This window comes from Chiloscyllium punctatum, chromosome 37 (genome assembly GCF_047496795.1).
Source record: "Chiloscyllium punctatum isolate Juve2018m chromosome 37, sChiPun1.3, whole genome shotgun sequence".
NCBI classification, from domain to species: Eukaryota; Metazoa; Chordata; class Chondrichthyes; order Orectolobiformes; family Hemiscylliidae; genus Chiloscyllium; species Chiloscyllium punctatum.
This window is the reverse complement of record NC_092775.1, coordinates 56562352-56578053: the sequence shown is the minus strand read 5'-3', so window position 1 is coordinate 56578053 and position 15702 is coordinate 56562352. Positions and strand designations below refer to the sequence as shown.

General features: G+C 40.0%; 1 protein-coding gene across 6 annotated transcripts in view; it reads right to left on the bottom strand.

Annotated features, from left to right (window-relative positions):
- Positions 1-15702, bottom strand: part of pcif1 (phosphorylated CTD interacting factor 1) — a 120072-nt gene that overhangs the window by 61796 nt on the left and 42574 nt on the right. For all 6 annotated transcript variants that reach the window (XR_011954615.1, XR_011954616.1, XM_072556866.1 and 3 more), the window contains exons 4-8: positions 11993-12124; positions 9014-9264; positions 5908-6062; positions 2462-2609; positions 420-503 (exon numbers count right to left, since the gene is read on the bottom strand). Coding sequence is in view for 4 of the 6 variants with exons in the window: in XM_072556866.1 (XP_072412967.1) it covers positions 420-503; positions 2462-2609; positions 5908-6062; positions 9014-9264; positions 11993-12124 (770 nt within the window). In the remaining 2 variants the exon portion in view is untranslated. The remainder of the gene's footprint in view (positions 1-419; positions 504-2461; positions 2610-5907; positions 6063-9013; positions 9265-11992; positions 12125-15702) is intronic.

Genomic DNA, 15702 nt, shown 5'->3' with positions numbered 1-15702 from the left:
GCTCCAGACACACAAGGTCAAACTAAAGTTCAAAATAACAACACCAAAGAGAATTTAAAATTAATTAATTATGCTGCAAGAAAATTATAGTGGCATTAATAATGAACAGGAAATGACCAGGCTGTAAAAGCTCACTTGATTCTCTAATGTACCTCAGTGAAGAAACCTACTGTCTTATCTGGTCTACCCTTCATATGACTTCAAATCCACAGCAATACGGCTGACTCTTCACCAAAGAGATCCAGCAGCCTACTCAGTTGTATGAAGTTACTACAGAACAAGTAATTTTGTTTAGTAACGAGTAACACTGTGGATAGACAGCAGAGATTCAAGAAGGTAGCTCATTCTGGAGGATAGTTAGAGATGGGCAATAAATATTGCCCTTGCCAGCGATCCCAAAAGCAGATTTAAAATAATACCTGGATTCAATCATCCGTTTTGCAGACTCAGCATATTTGAAAAGCAGTCTCCGGGCTTCCTCCCTGTACTTAATGCGAGACAACCTTTAAATGAAAGTACAAAGCTACATTTTAATTTCAGCATTCCATCTTCAATGCAGAAACCAATGTCACATTTAAAAAATTGAAACCAAAATAGTCAAGTAAAATCTTTAATAACTATGGCATGATCCTTCCAATACACAATTATTACAAGAGATGCTGTTTTGATACGGGTCTCAGTGTGCAGTAATTACTTTGATTGCATTCAAAGAGACCTTGCATGAAAATCCTCTTCTGATATGTATACCTACCAATGTCTTGCATCACTGTTGTAACTCTCTCTCTCTACTCTCTCCAGTGCCTCTCTAATATGGTGATCAGAAATTCACACAGCAAAAGGTTGCCATAATCTCATCAAACCATGGGGTTACTCTCTCATTAACAAGAGAAATGACTGGTGGTGGTTTAATTTGTGTGTCACCAGACTCCAGGTGAGAGGAGAGAATGAGAAGAAGAGTCCTTCATAGCAACCTCAGCCAGTGTGGCAATTGAACCCCACATCACTCTGCATGACAAATCTGCCATCTAACTGACAGAGCTAACTTGCCCGCTCCACAATTCAATATGATTATTGCTGATCATCCAACTCAGTAACATGTTCCTGCTATCTCCCCCATGCCCTATGATCCCTTCAACCAGAAGAACTATCTCTAACTCCTTCCCTCTGTGACAGAGAATTCTGGGTAAAGACATTCTCATCTGAGTTATAAATGGCCTACCCCATTAAGATAGCATTAAATTACAAAGGGATATTGATAGACTAAGTGAATGGGCAAAACCGTGACAGATGAAATTAAATGTAAACAAGTATGAGGTTACCCATTTTGGACCAAAAAAAAAGATACAATACTTTCTAGATGGTATGAAGTTAAATACAGTGGATATCTAATGAAATTTGGTGCATAAATCTTGAAAATGTCATCAACAGGTGCAGAAAATAATCAAGCAAGTTAATGAGCTAAGTTTTTCTCTACCAAGTAAAGGAGTTAGATATCATTCCTGGGGCTAAAAGGATCAAAGGGTACAGGAAAATAGCAGGAACATGGTACTGAGTTGGACAATCAGCCTGAATGATCTGCTTAGAATTTTCAACAATTTCGATTCTTGTTTAAGTTATGAGGAGAGATTACACAAATTAGACATGTTTTCTCTAGAATTTAGATGGTTAAGGGGTAACCTGATCAATATCTTCAAGATATTAACAGGAAGAAAACATAGTCAATAAGATAAACTATATCCAGTGCTTAGGAATTCTAGAACTAGCAGGCAGAGTCCGAAATTAGGGCCAGACCGTTCAGGAAGCACTTCTACACACAAAGGAACACATATATTTGGAATACTCTTCCACAAACATCAGTGGATGCTGCATCAGTTGTTTATTTTAAATCTGAGACAGATGATTTTTTATTATACAAAGGTGTGAAGGGAGATATGGACCAAAGGCAGGTATATGCAGTTCCTTGTAGATCAGTCATGATCTTATTGAATGGTGGAACTGGCTTGAGGGACTGAATGGCCCTACTCCTGTTCTTATGTTGCCATATCATCAGAGTGTGATCACTGGTTGTGGACTGCATTTTCATCAGGAATATGCTTTCTGCATTGACCCGGTCTAATCCTGTTACCAAGGCCACATGCAGCTGTCCAGCCAACTGAGCTAACCAACCCCCTTTTAAATACACACAGTATTCAACATGTGGTCCAAATAAGTATCACTTTCACCTGCATATGTGGGTCTGTAAACAGGCATAGACTTCATCTTTTTCACTGGTTTAGGTAGGGGATAAGGCACATGTGTAATGTCACTCTCCCAAAGATGGGAAGCAAAGCTTGTCATAAGCAGCATACACTTTTTGGGCAGGTGGCAGCAGCAGGTGGGAAGAGGTGAAATTGGTATGTGCTTTACTACAGTTGAAGGTATATTTAATATAGCCCATATCACAAAAGGACATTCCTGTTACCTGATAGGAATGTCATTCATCACTTCACGAAACATGGAGGGAGAGACAACAGGATCACAGTCACTGGGCAGCAGCGGGTCCTTGCCTTTATCGATGGCCTTGCGCTCCAGAAGCCAGCGATTAAAAGAGTCACGAGGTGGCTCAATCCCTACCAGAGCAATCAAACAGATGTTAAACAGGAATCAAAGACCTTTCTCATATGGAGCAGCTGGAAACCTAGTCTAAAGATAGAATGTTGCTATGGGATAGAGGATGAAAATCCCATTTATTCCTAATTCACGTAACACCTGCTTGGCATAATTAAACAAACCCTTAGCACGAGTGGCCCATTAGCTTATGCCTGAGTAAATCAAGCAATGTAATCACAGATCTTTAATTGAAAATAGAAGCCACATTAGCAATATGTCAGGACTCAATGTGGAGAGTGAACTACACCAAGCTCCACTCTTGTCAAAGTTGCCACAAATATGAAAATTTAATTAAAATACCAAAATGGCCAAATTACCTAACTGTTTCATTCAGGTTAAAAGAGATACACACCAGCTTTTTATGTCATTAAGAAGAAAATACAGGTACACAATCCTTTATCCAAAATCCCAAAATCTGAAAAGCCCCAAAATCCGAAGTTCTTTTTGTGAAGTTTTTTTCTTCATAACAAGGTTGTTTGGCGTGCAAACAGTTAACCCAACTCCATACCCACTTGACCCACGTCACTCAGGTGTGACGTGGTGGCCTGGCCCAGCACAGGCAGGCGTCAATTCTGTCTCAGCACTTGTAGTACTCACAGGTGCACCTGCTGTTTGGCAAGTTTTTTTTATTTCACTATTAAACTGTCACTTATGCCAAAATCTGAAAAATTCTGAATTCCGAAAAACAGCCAGCACCAAGGGTTTCGGAAAAAGGATTGCGTACCTGTAACTATTTATTGTAAGCAAATTGATTTTCTTAATAAATAGCAAAAACAAGGAAAATTAACTGCTAACTTATGACTATACAATTTAAACCTTTGCCCTTTTAAATTTTAACATGCACGCACAAACTAAAAGTCGCACAAAGAGAAATACACAAGTTACAAATATGGATGGAGCAAAAGAAAGGTAGTTAAGGAAATGCAATTCTGTATCACCAATCCATTTCACAAAAACTGGATGGTCTCATTGAGGTCTAAAGCAGAAGAAAATGCCCTTTGGCCCATTGAGTCTGCAAACCAGTCAAAAACAAGCACCTAACTATTCTAATCCCATTTCCAGCATTTGACTGATAGCCTTGTATGCTTTGGCATACAAAATTTATTTTAAATGTTATGAGAGTGTCTGTCTCTACCACTTTTACAGGCTGTGAGTTTCAAATTCCCGTCACCCTCTGGGCAAATTTTTGTTTTCCTCCATCCCCTCTCAACCTCCTGCTGCTTACTTTAAATCTCCACCCCTGGCCATGGATCCCTCTGCCAAGGCAAAGTTCCTTCCTGTCTATCCTATCTATGGCCCTCATAATTTTATACATCTGAATCCTACCCTTCCCTAGTCTCATCTTCTCCATGGCAAACAATAATCTAACCAATCTCACTGCATAGCTAAAACTCTCCTGTCAAAACAACATTTTCTGCACTGAGATTCTTCTCACAATCCCATATTCTTTGATGGTGGCAAAACGCTATCTGCACAGCTCTGGTCAATCTTTGGTCCACTGATTGACTGGTTGGACCTGGGGGTCTCCTTTTCCCTTGGACTTTAGAATTATTTCTTTCAGGTCTCTAAATGCAGCTTTCCTGCTCCTTTGGACAGAAAATTCAAGAGCATAAATTTACAATGGAAACGATCAAAGAAATGTCAATGCAGCCAATTTCTGGAGGTTTCTCCTTGCTTCTGTTTGCATTTTCCTCACAGGATCTATGATAAGATGCAGCTGGACAAATCAGAGAGCTGTTACTATGGTGAGCTTTCCTAAACCCACAACAGATGGTGCCAGTTTGTCTGGACTCTATGTCCCCAAACACTCACATTGTCTCATATACATCACTTGCTTCACTTGTTTTCCAATAATGCAAAAACCTCCTTGCATATTCTCCCTTTTCTTTAAAAGCGATGTCCATTTTCTTCACTTTCGACCCAAAGTCCAAAAATAAAAAGATGCGGTCTCTTGCAAACGCAAGAAGTGAAAACCAGAAAAGCATGTTGCCCTTAAATTGTTGGTACAGACAGTAGATTATCCCAAAATGAACAATACTCAAAATAAAAATGTGAACTTTAGTCACATGTGGTTTTCTCTGGGTGATTCCACAAGACTAACTAAGTGCCTGGGCTGGGGTTTAGCTATCATCGGCTTCACATGTCCATGTCCACTCTATTCCCCACTCGTGTTTGCCATTGGTCTGTTCTGACTTGATTGTCTTAAGTCCAGCTGGCAGTTAAGATACAGCAACCAGACCCAACGGAAGCCTGTCCAGTGATCAGTAACAGAAACTTCACACTGGAGTTTGGACGAAGTCAGGATCATTTTGGCTGGGTGCCCTCTAGAGTTAACATGTCCATAATATTCAATTCCTAGGCTAGCACATGTGGCATTATATCACAGGACAGAGGTGGATACTGCAGATGCTGGAGATTAGAATCAAGATTAGAGCGGTGCTGGAAAAGCACTGCAGGTCAGGCAGGAGCAGGAAAATTGATGTTTTGGGCAAAAGCCCTTCCTGTTGAAGGGCTTCTGCCCGAAACATCAATTTTTCTGCTCCTCTGGATGCTGCCTGACCTGCTGTGCTTTTCCAGCACCGCTCTAATCTTGGCATTATACCACAGAGTGACGGGTGCTCAGCAAAGGTTAGAATCTACCAGGGATGAAAATAATCTGTGAATTAAAAGATTTGTAAACACCCAAATGCTTTACATCCAACAAGTCACTCTGGAAGTATAATTTTTGTTTCAATTCAGAGAAATGTAGCTTTCAATTTGAGTGCAGTGATCTCCCAACACGAGCAATGAGATAGATGACCTGTGGGGGCAATGAATGAATATTAATGGGTTAGGTCATTAGAAGAGTTCTTTGCTCATTCATATAGTGTAACTGAATCTCTTAGTTCACCTGAGAGAACAGATGGGGCCTCAGTTTGATGTCACACCCAAATTAAGATGTCATCAAAAGTGCACCACTGCCTCAGTTATGCTCTGTCATCTTAAATTATGTGCTCAAATCTGAACTGACAACTTTCTGTTTCAAAAGCACTTCTACTGAGCTACATCTAACCGTGCCCTCAAATGGTGCCTCCTTTTCAAAATATAGGTTCTAAATTATTTAGGCCAATACAGAGGATGGGAAAACTAAGCGTTCTTAGTAGATAAAAGTCTGAATTATGAAGCATGGTTTTCTATTTAGTAATTTTTTCCAGGCTCATCAGGACGAGCAACATCACTATGTGGAACAAAATATGTCTACCTCCCTGTGGAAGTTACCTTCTCTTTGCTGGCACAGCTCCTGGTAGTGTTGCCTCAGTTTCACTGTTAGCTGTGCACGTAATATCTCCACATCTGGGTGTGGCGGAAGCATCTCAATTGGAGGACGCTCCTTTATCACTGCATTAGTTGGAATATCAAGATCCCAGTACACACTGCAACACAAGGATTGTAAATTCACATTCGTAGAATCCAAACTGACAGAATCAATAAGCATCCCCATGGTTTTTAAACATGACTGAACTCTCCAAAGTCCCATATCACTATTCATACCAAACTCTCTCGCTTCGTGCCCATATTACATGTTAGCTGAACCTTTTATATTAATTAATATGTAGACAAAGAATTTCAAAGGAATAAGTTATTGCACCATCTATTCTGATTCTGGAACTTCCTCTTTACATTTGTGAATTGTTTACTTCTCCACCATGCTAGATTATCAACTTTAATTACAGATCCCTCATCTTCTGAATAGAATTCAACTTTAGTAGAATTGCAGATTCAGGTGGACATAGTCCTGGACATTTCACCACATGACTTCCCACCTCCAACAGCCTCAACCAGTCATCAGTGACTTTCCAATACAATTATCATCACCACTGAGCTTTGGAAACATTCCCAAACAAGACAGGAAGGTGCTCTGGTATGTGACCTGCAACACAACATGGAGGTGCTCTGAAATGTGACATGGAGGAGCTCTGGAACTTTTGAATTAAGATCAGGAGGAAGTTGTTTAGCTCCTCAAACCTCCTCTACCATTCAATAAGATCAGGCTGATCTGACTGCAACCTTAAACCTGCATTGCCATCTTATCCTTGCTAACCTTTAAACCTCTTGTATACCATAATGGCATTCAAGGATTCTGCTTCTATCACTTCTTCAGGAAGAATTCCAAAGACTCATGACCCACTCAGATAAAGCATCTTGCCTAAATTATTTGAAGTTGGTGACCCAGATTTTAAAACTTTCTTATCTTTCTAGATTCTCCCCCAAAAGGAAATATCCTTTCCATATCCACTCTGTTAAGACCATCTTACATGTTTCAAGCAAATCAGCTCTTATTCTTTAAACTCCAATGGATACAAGCCTAACTTATATGTCCTTTCCTCAAAAAACAACCTTCCTGTCCCAGTTCTTAATCGGGTAAACCCTTCTCTGAACTGCATCCAACACATTTACACCCTTCCTTCAATAAGATGAGCAACACTATGCACAGAACTCTATATGTGGTCTCACCAATGCCCTGTATAACTGAAGCCTAACCTCTTTACTTTTCTATTCAATTCCCCTAGTGATAAATCATAACATTTTATTAAGCTACCTAATTGTTTCATACAATTGGATCTCAAGGGACTCTCCAGAAAACAGTGATCATAATATAATAGAATTTTGTATTCAGTCTGTAAGGGAAAATGTGAGGCAGAAAAACTGAGCTAAACTTTAATAAGGATAAACAAACAAAGGAATGAGGGCAGAGCTATCTGGAGTGGACTGAGAAAGGAGTTTAGCAGCAAAGAAAGTTAAGGAACAATTGCAGGAAGACTCGAGGAAAGGGATAAATCAACCATGATCAACCAGGGAAATTAAAGATAGTGTCTAATTGAAAGCAAAAAAAACATTCAATTTGGCAAAGGTTAGAATTATGCCAGAGGATTTGGATTTAAAAATCAACAGAAAATGACCAGAAAAGTAATAAAGAGGGAAAGAATAAACTTTGAGAGTAAACTTGCAACTTCCAAGGCAGACAGGAAAAGCTTGTTTAATAAAAAGCAACAAAGAGATCAAAGTGAACACAGCCCTTTTGAAATTAACGCTGGGAATATGATAATGGGGAACTAAGAAATGGCAAAAGAGTTGAATAAATAATTTGCATCAGACTTCACAGTCGAAGACACAAATGTCACTCCAAAAATTACAAATAATCAAGGGGCAAAAAGGGGTGGAAGGAAATTAAAACAATAACTATCACTAAAGAAAAAGTACAAGGAAAACTAACGGGGCTAAAAGCCGATAGGTCTCCTTGATGTGATGGGATACATTCTAGGATATGAGAAGAAATAACTGTAGATACTGGATACATTGATAGTAATCTTCCAAGAAGCCTTATATTCTCAAAAAGTGCTGGAAGATTGGAAAACTGCCAATGGAACACTTATTCAAAAAGGGAAGACGACAAAATCAGGTAACTATAGGCCAGTTAGCTTAACATCTGTCATAAGGAAAATATTAGACTCTGTAATAAAGGATGTAATAGTAAAGCATGTAGAAATATGTAATATAATCAGACAGAGTCAGCACGGCTTCGTGAGGGGGAAATTATACCTAACAAATTCTTTAGAATTCTCTGATAACAAGCAAAATAGATTAAGAGGGATCGATGGACATAAAATAACTGGATTGCCAGAAGGTGTTTGATAACATACTACACATTAGGATATTTAAAACAACAATAGCCTATGGTACTGAGGTAGCACATTAGCATGGATAGAGAATTGGCTAAAAGATGGAAAATTGGGGTGGGGACATTTTCAGGATGGCAACGTATAACTGGAAGAGTGCCATTGAGTTCGGTGTACCAGAGGTGAAATAACTCCAAAGAGCCCGGTATCCCGTCACCAAGTCACCTTTATTTACTTGTGCATAGTATTTGACACTGATATAGCTTCCTCAGAGCCAGCTCTCAGAGTGAACAGAACCTCTGACATTCCTGTTTATATCTGTTACCCAGAGCTCCCTGATTGAACCAAATTAAAAGCCTTAATCAGGGAATTCATATTCTATGAGGTCTACCTGGCTAAGCTTGTTACAATCAATACAAGAGACACACTCAAAGAAGATTCACTGGGCTGATTCTCGGTGCAGAGGAATACCAGGGCTGTCCAATCGGCCAAACAGGAACAGTAAAACCTCAGGAAATTCATTAATTCTAATTGGACCGATCACCAGTCCTATCCTGGTTTGATTGTGAGTAACTTTGGTTTGAATGAGTATTTGTTGCTGGCCAGTCGATTTTCACAAATACCACAATGACAAATTCCAAATATATCATGTAACAAACTTAAAGACTAAAAGTCCCTTCAGTCTGAATTTGTGGTTATGCACTTACGCTGTAGGACGGATGGGTGCAGGTGCAGGTGCAGGTGCAGGCGCAGGCGCAGATGCAGGAGTAGGCATAGGTGGTGAAGTCAATGAGCAGGATGCTGCTGTTGCCGATACTTGTGCTGATGTTGGTGCTAGCTGTTGTTTCTCATCAGCTGAATTAATTCGGCTTGTTCGGGAGGCAGGTGTGCTGGGAGTAGCGGTGGCGATAGGAGAAATGGGAACTATCAGAGTTGTGGGGGTCAATGGTGTGTCTATCTGTAGAAAGAAAGGGAAAAAAGTTCAATAATTTTATTTGCAACATTTTTCAATAGTTAGGCAAAGGTAAATTATACTCTGAACTCAAAACCTATTGTCAACATAACGTTTAGCTATTGCTGAAAAACATTGCTGACACATTTTGTCAAGGCTTGCACACATCAGGAGAAGAATTTCAATGAAATGGAAAACAACATACGGTACATGAATTTCACGGAAGCTGTGATTCTATGAGCATAGGCCACATATGTCAAAGAGTCAACACAGTGGCTCAGTGGTTAGCATTGCTGCCTCACAGCACCAGGGATTTGAGTTCAATTCCCACCTCGGGTGACTGTCTGTGCGGAGTTTGCACATCCTCTCTGCATCTGTGTGGATTTCCTCCAGGTGGTCTGGTTTCCTCCCACAGGTGGTTAGGTGAATTGGCCATGCTAAAATTTCCCATAGTGTTCTGGGATGTGTAGGTTGGTGCATTAGACAGGAGTTTAAAAAAAGGGTAGAGGAATAGGTCTGGGTGGGTTACTCTGCAGAGGATCACTGTGGACTTGTTGCGTCGAAGGGCCTATTTCCACACTGTAGGCCCTATTCTACTCTATTCTAGACACACAGGTCATATCAAATAGCATGCTCCTTTCAGCTGTTCACAATAAGGTATGATCATTCCCAGAATGGGTGGAGAGATACTCCCGAGGCTTCTAGCCTCATTCCTGTTAAGGGCTTTTCCCAAAAACGTCAATTTTCCTGCTCCTTGAATGCTGCCTGACCTGCTGTGCTTTTCCAGCACCGCTCTAATCTTGACTCTTTTAGTGTCTAAATAACTCTACATAATTCCCAGTGTATTTAGAACCAATTCAAGATGATCTATCTGGCTCCCAGTGTGAGGTACTTTAATGTACTGGCAATTACATATATGTACACATGACTCTGTTCTTTGCACACAGAAAGAACATGTACACAGACTGGGAGACAGTAAGGAATGTGGATGCTGGAAGCCAGAGTAAATAAATGTGGAGCGAGAAAAGCATAGCAGGTCAGACAGCATTCGAGGGGCAGGAAAGTCAACATTTCAAGCCAAAACCCTTCATCAAGATTCAGACTACATCTGTTCCAACTCAACAAAATAAGTGTAGTCTTCTCTAGTTCACTTCTAAGAGCAATGACTTGATCAAGTGAAGTCAAGCTGCTGGGCTACAAATGTAAACAAAGCTTAACTTTTAACTGTCAGTTACAAGTCTTTTTCAGGCACATTATCTGTCACTTCCAGATCACTGTGAGTTTGCTCACTCATGCAGATTATCAAGAACATTGGTTGTTGTGAAATGAACTTAGAATCCCTACAGTGGTGAACAGGCCATTTGGCCCAACAAGTCCACAATTGACTGTCCGAAGAGTAAACCAGCCAGACCCATTCCCCTACCCTGTTACTCTACATTTATCCCTGTTACTCTACACGGGGAGAATGTCAGTTATCATTGAAATAGTGCATTCACGTGGTAATACCTCTAACAATCGGAGTCTAACAATCAACATTCTCTTCTCGTACAACATAAGATGCTCTTCTCCCCTACTCTAACATTCTTATGAATGTCCAGATGATTACAAGACAAAAACTTCAATGAAATGTGTTTTTTTTCCAGCAATGCTCAAATTGGAGATTACCAAATGACAATTTACCTAAACATTGTTAGATACAAGGAGTGAAATAGCTTTGCAATAGTAGTGTCAAACTGGCGAGTGAATAAATAAGCTATTTTATATCAAAGTCTGTTTCTTTTCTACTGGTTTCAATCATTTGACAGCACAGTGGCTCAGTGGTTAGCACTGCTACCTCACAGCACCAGGGTCCCAGGTTCAATTACAGTCTCGGGCGACTATCTGTGTGGAGTTTGCACATTTTCCATGTGTGGGTTTCTCTGGGTGCTCTGGTTTCCTCCCACAGTCCAAAGATGTGCAGGGCAGGTGAATTGGCCATGCTAAATTGCCCATAGTGTTAGGTGCATTAGTCAGAGGGAAATGGGTCTGGGTGGGTTACTCTTCGGAGGGTCAGTGTGGACCGATTAGGCCGAAGGGCCTGTTTCCACACTGTAGGGAGTCTAATCTAATCTAATCTCTTTAAGTGCCAATTGTATCATTCACAACTCCCATCTACACTGCAGATTTGCCAATTGCCTGCTGGAAAATCCAGGCCATTGTGTGGTTTCAGATGCTATATAGATAACTAAGAATGTGCCAAGTATAGATCAAAGGACAAACAGGGTGTTAAAATAATTTATTAGAATGATACAAGAAATGAGGGCATTCAGCTATGTGACGAAGCTGAGATGGTGATTAAAAAGAGAAAAAGGTATTAGAGCTGACAAAAAATGCCTTTAAAACAGATAGTTGTTATGGTCTGTAATTAACTTTCTTATAGGGTGGTAGAAACAGAATTGAATTAATTACAAAATATACAGAGCTTGGTGTAAAACAAGGGATGGGACTAAATGATTCGCTCTATCAAAGACCAGATACAATGGAATAAATCATTTCTCCTGACAGCTCCATGATTCTATATTCCAACATCATTACTATACATTACAGCGAAAGCTCATTTATATCACAGTTCTGAAGCTGAAGCCTGCTTGTCAAAGTAAAAAATAAATAAAGAGAGCATAAAGTGGTCATTAGTTGTTGAGAAAGAATCTAAATTTTTTCTGCAGATGACATTCAAATACCAGGTGAAACCTACTCGCGGTTTTTTAAAGCTGTTTGCTGACTGCTGCTGAGTATCATCAGAATGCCGTCGCTTCCTTTGTCCACTGTCAGTTGCTGAATCTCCCTCACCTGACTCCAAAGTTGCATTTAAGCCAAGAGGATCAGACTACAAGAAAACAAAGTATTAATTATATTACATCAATGTACTTGGCATATTCTTCCATCAATTTTAGTACTGCCACATTGTGTGAAATACTAAACATTCGAAAAACTTTGAACACTACTGTTGTAGTGATGTCAGCAGTTTCCAAACTGTAGGTCCCACTCACATTATAATGCTCCCTTCTATTAAAACATCCTACTAAACTGATCATCAGGCTTTTAATTATAACACATTGTTATACCTTATCTTTTTTAGTGTACAAACATGCTCCATTTCAGATAACTAAGAGGAATTTCATGCTCATATGCTCGAACTTATCTGGTTATAATACTGCATTGTGGTTATTCAAAACAAGTAATCATATTTATAAACATACAAACATATGAACAAGAAACAAGACTAGGGCCACTTAGACCTGCAAGCCTGTTCCACCATTCAATACAATCATGGCTGATCTGATTTTAACTTCAATTTTACATTCCATCATCTCTCCAAAAATTTTTCATCCCTTGTTACAAAAACAGACATTGCTGGCAAAGCTCAGCAGGTCTGGCACCATCTGTGGAAAGAAAGCAGAAATAACATACTGGGTCCAGTGACCCTTCCTTAGCCATTTCCCGTGGCTAATTCATCTCGCTTGCATATCTTTGAACGATGGGAGAAAATCAGGGTAGCAGGAGGAAACCCACACAGACACAGGGAGAATGTGCAAACTCTACACACAGTTGCTCAAGGCTGGAATCAAACCTGGGTCCCTGGCATTGTGAGGCAGCAGTGCTAAATACTGAGCCACCATGCTACCCCATTGTTAATCTAGATCGACTTTTATCAGGGTCTCCAGGATAGGGTTTGCATTGAGGATCCTGTAGCCATAACTGTGGCTGTGATTCAAAGCCAGAAGCCAAAGATCAAACGATGCTATTTAACCCATCTGCACCAGCCTGTTCTCCTTTGTTAACTGCCCTTTAACATTCATACATCAATTGACCTGCTATCCAATTCCAATATTTTCTGCATTTCCCTCAGATTTACAACATTCATGTTTCTTTTTATCCTTACTGCATTCCCTGTACTGACAGGATGATCTTCTCCCACATTCGAGCAGCTTCAGTACACATACAGGAAGATGAGACAGTGTTAGGTAATCAATAATTGCAGTGATGCAGCCTGTTTCTGTGCAGTTTGACGTGAGATACTGCCTGTGTGCTTGCCTATCGTGGCAGTATAACACTGACAAGGCCTGTAAAAATGCTTCCATTTGATTCACAGCTGGGCAGCTTCATCACTTTTATAGCAGGTAAGCCTCCTTCTGTCATTTATACCGTGCATGTAATTGGTGACCGGCAGATTTTGTAACATCTCAGGGACTGGAATGCAGATTGTTGTGAAGCTTCCCACCAATAATGGAATTGCTTACTATTTTAATTTCTGTTGAACCCACAGTTCCTCAGTAGCGCTGACTCTTGAACACATCTCAAATTTGTGCAATTTCTCACAGTCTCTCACTATTTAATCTGAACTAAATGAGCTTGGCAGTTTTATTTTTGATATCACTGGAGTTATAAGAGTTACTTGGCATTCAATCAAAAGTTTTTTTTGCTGAGGTTCAGACATAGAATCCATCTTGGAACAAGAAATTCTAGACATAAAGAAACAGAAGCTGTTTCCTGATGACCAAATTTCAATTTGTTAGTATTAAATCATATTCTTCTATCACCAACTAGACACAGATTGCCATCTCAATTTGTCAGACAAGCCTATTAAAAGCTTCAGACTTTCCTGTCTCTGCTTTCCCAATCCTCTAATTTCATGGTTTGACCCTTTTTTCTGTGATTTATTTAAACAAGTTCAACATCTCGCTGCTGTGAAAGCAAGAGTATACCTTCAGTAAACTCAGAACATCACAACTAATGCAGAAAATGTAGGAATGCAGAAAATGTAGGGAGAGTCAACAGTTTCCATATTAATGGTCCCCTCCTACTACCAAAGCTGATAGGAGGAGTGGAGAAGAGAGGAATAGGAGGAACACAAAAACTTTAAAATAGGGAACCTGTACACAACCACTTTGTTTTCTCAGCAGAGAATATTGGAGCATGCATGTCTTGAGTTTAGGAGAGTTCATACGCTTCAGTGACATACTTAAATCAGACTCACATGATATTGAGCATTTGCTTTAAAATTCTTTGTGGTTACATAGGTTTCCCAAGAAACTGGACACTGAAAGGGAGACACAAAGTGCAATCTCCAAAAGCTATGTACCTTTTCAGCATTCACTGTGGGCTTGGATATGCAGGTGCTTTCATTGTTATGAGTCCTCAAAATGGACCTCCCTGTCCTGAAAAAGGGTCACTGGACCCGAAATGGTAACACTGCTTTCTCTTCACATGTGCTACCAGACCTGCTGCATTTTTTCCAGCAATTTCTGTTTTGCTTCTGGTTTCCAGCACCAGCAATCTATTGTCCATTGTCTCATCCTTATTGAACTGTGGTCACTCGATCCTTCTGTACTGATAGCTCCCTCTCTTCCTCCAGCCCCAATAACTCCATCTCCCACTCCAGCCCTGACCTCCAACCCCAAAAAAGGCACTCTTTGCTCTCTCGTAATCCTTTCCAATAGATCCCTTTCTCTCACTCCCATCCCAACTGCTCTCTCTCCCCTCCAACCTAAATAGGTCTCTCCTTTCTCCACAAAATCCATAGCATCTTATCTCTCTTCAACCACGATAGCTCCCTCTCCTCCTCTAGCCCCAAAACTGTCACCTTTCTCTCCAACTCTAATAGTGCTCTCACTTTCTCTCACCTGATTAACTTCCTTTTCCCTTCTAATCTCAATGGCCATTCTCCCTCTCTAGCGCAACAGCCAACCTCCCTCCATCAAGTCAAACCCATTGACTTTTGCCTCTGGTTCCCTCCTATCTTCAAACCAGTATGCCACTTTGGCCACAGAACAAAAAAATGATCATGAGCTCCTGCTCTTAACTTTGACACCACTGCTACATTCCCAGCTTTGCCAAGTTCTTCAGCTGGTTGTGAGGCATCAGGACTGAAATCTCCTTGTTAAATGTCACATGACTCATTGATCAAATATCCATAACATTTTAATGATAAAGAGGAAAGAAACCTCTACAGAGTATTACAAAGCTTTTAGCAAGATAAGAGTTAGAATTCAAGATTCATGTTGTTTCAACAATAGTTTGAGCCATTCACTTTAAACAATTCAGGTCAAGCAGTAAAATGTCAATTGGAAATCCAGGCTACAATTAAAAAAATAAATAATTTTCTGTTATATGATTCCCGTGATTCAATCTCAAAGCTGTCATGACCTCAGCACATCTCAACTTTACCAAAAGTTAAGTACTGTATTTTTCTGAATATAAAATAAACACAAGAGAAACAAAGCAGTCAATTCTTCCGATGGTGACAATAGGTTTCAGAGAACGAAATAAATTACAATATAATCACAGAACTACATAAGTGTTAAGAGTGCCGAAAGAGGAGGTCAATCAGCCCATCAAATCTGCACTAGCTCTTCAAATGAGCATCATTATTACCTAGTGTCAATCTCCTAGTTTCTCTCTATG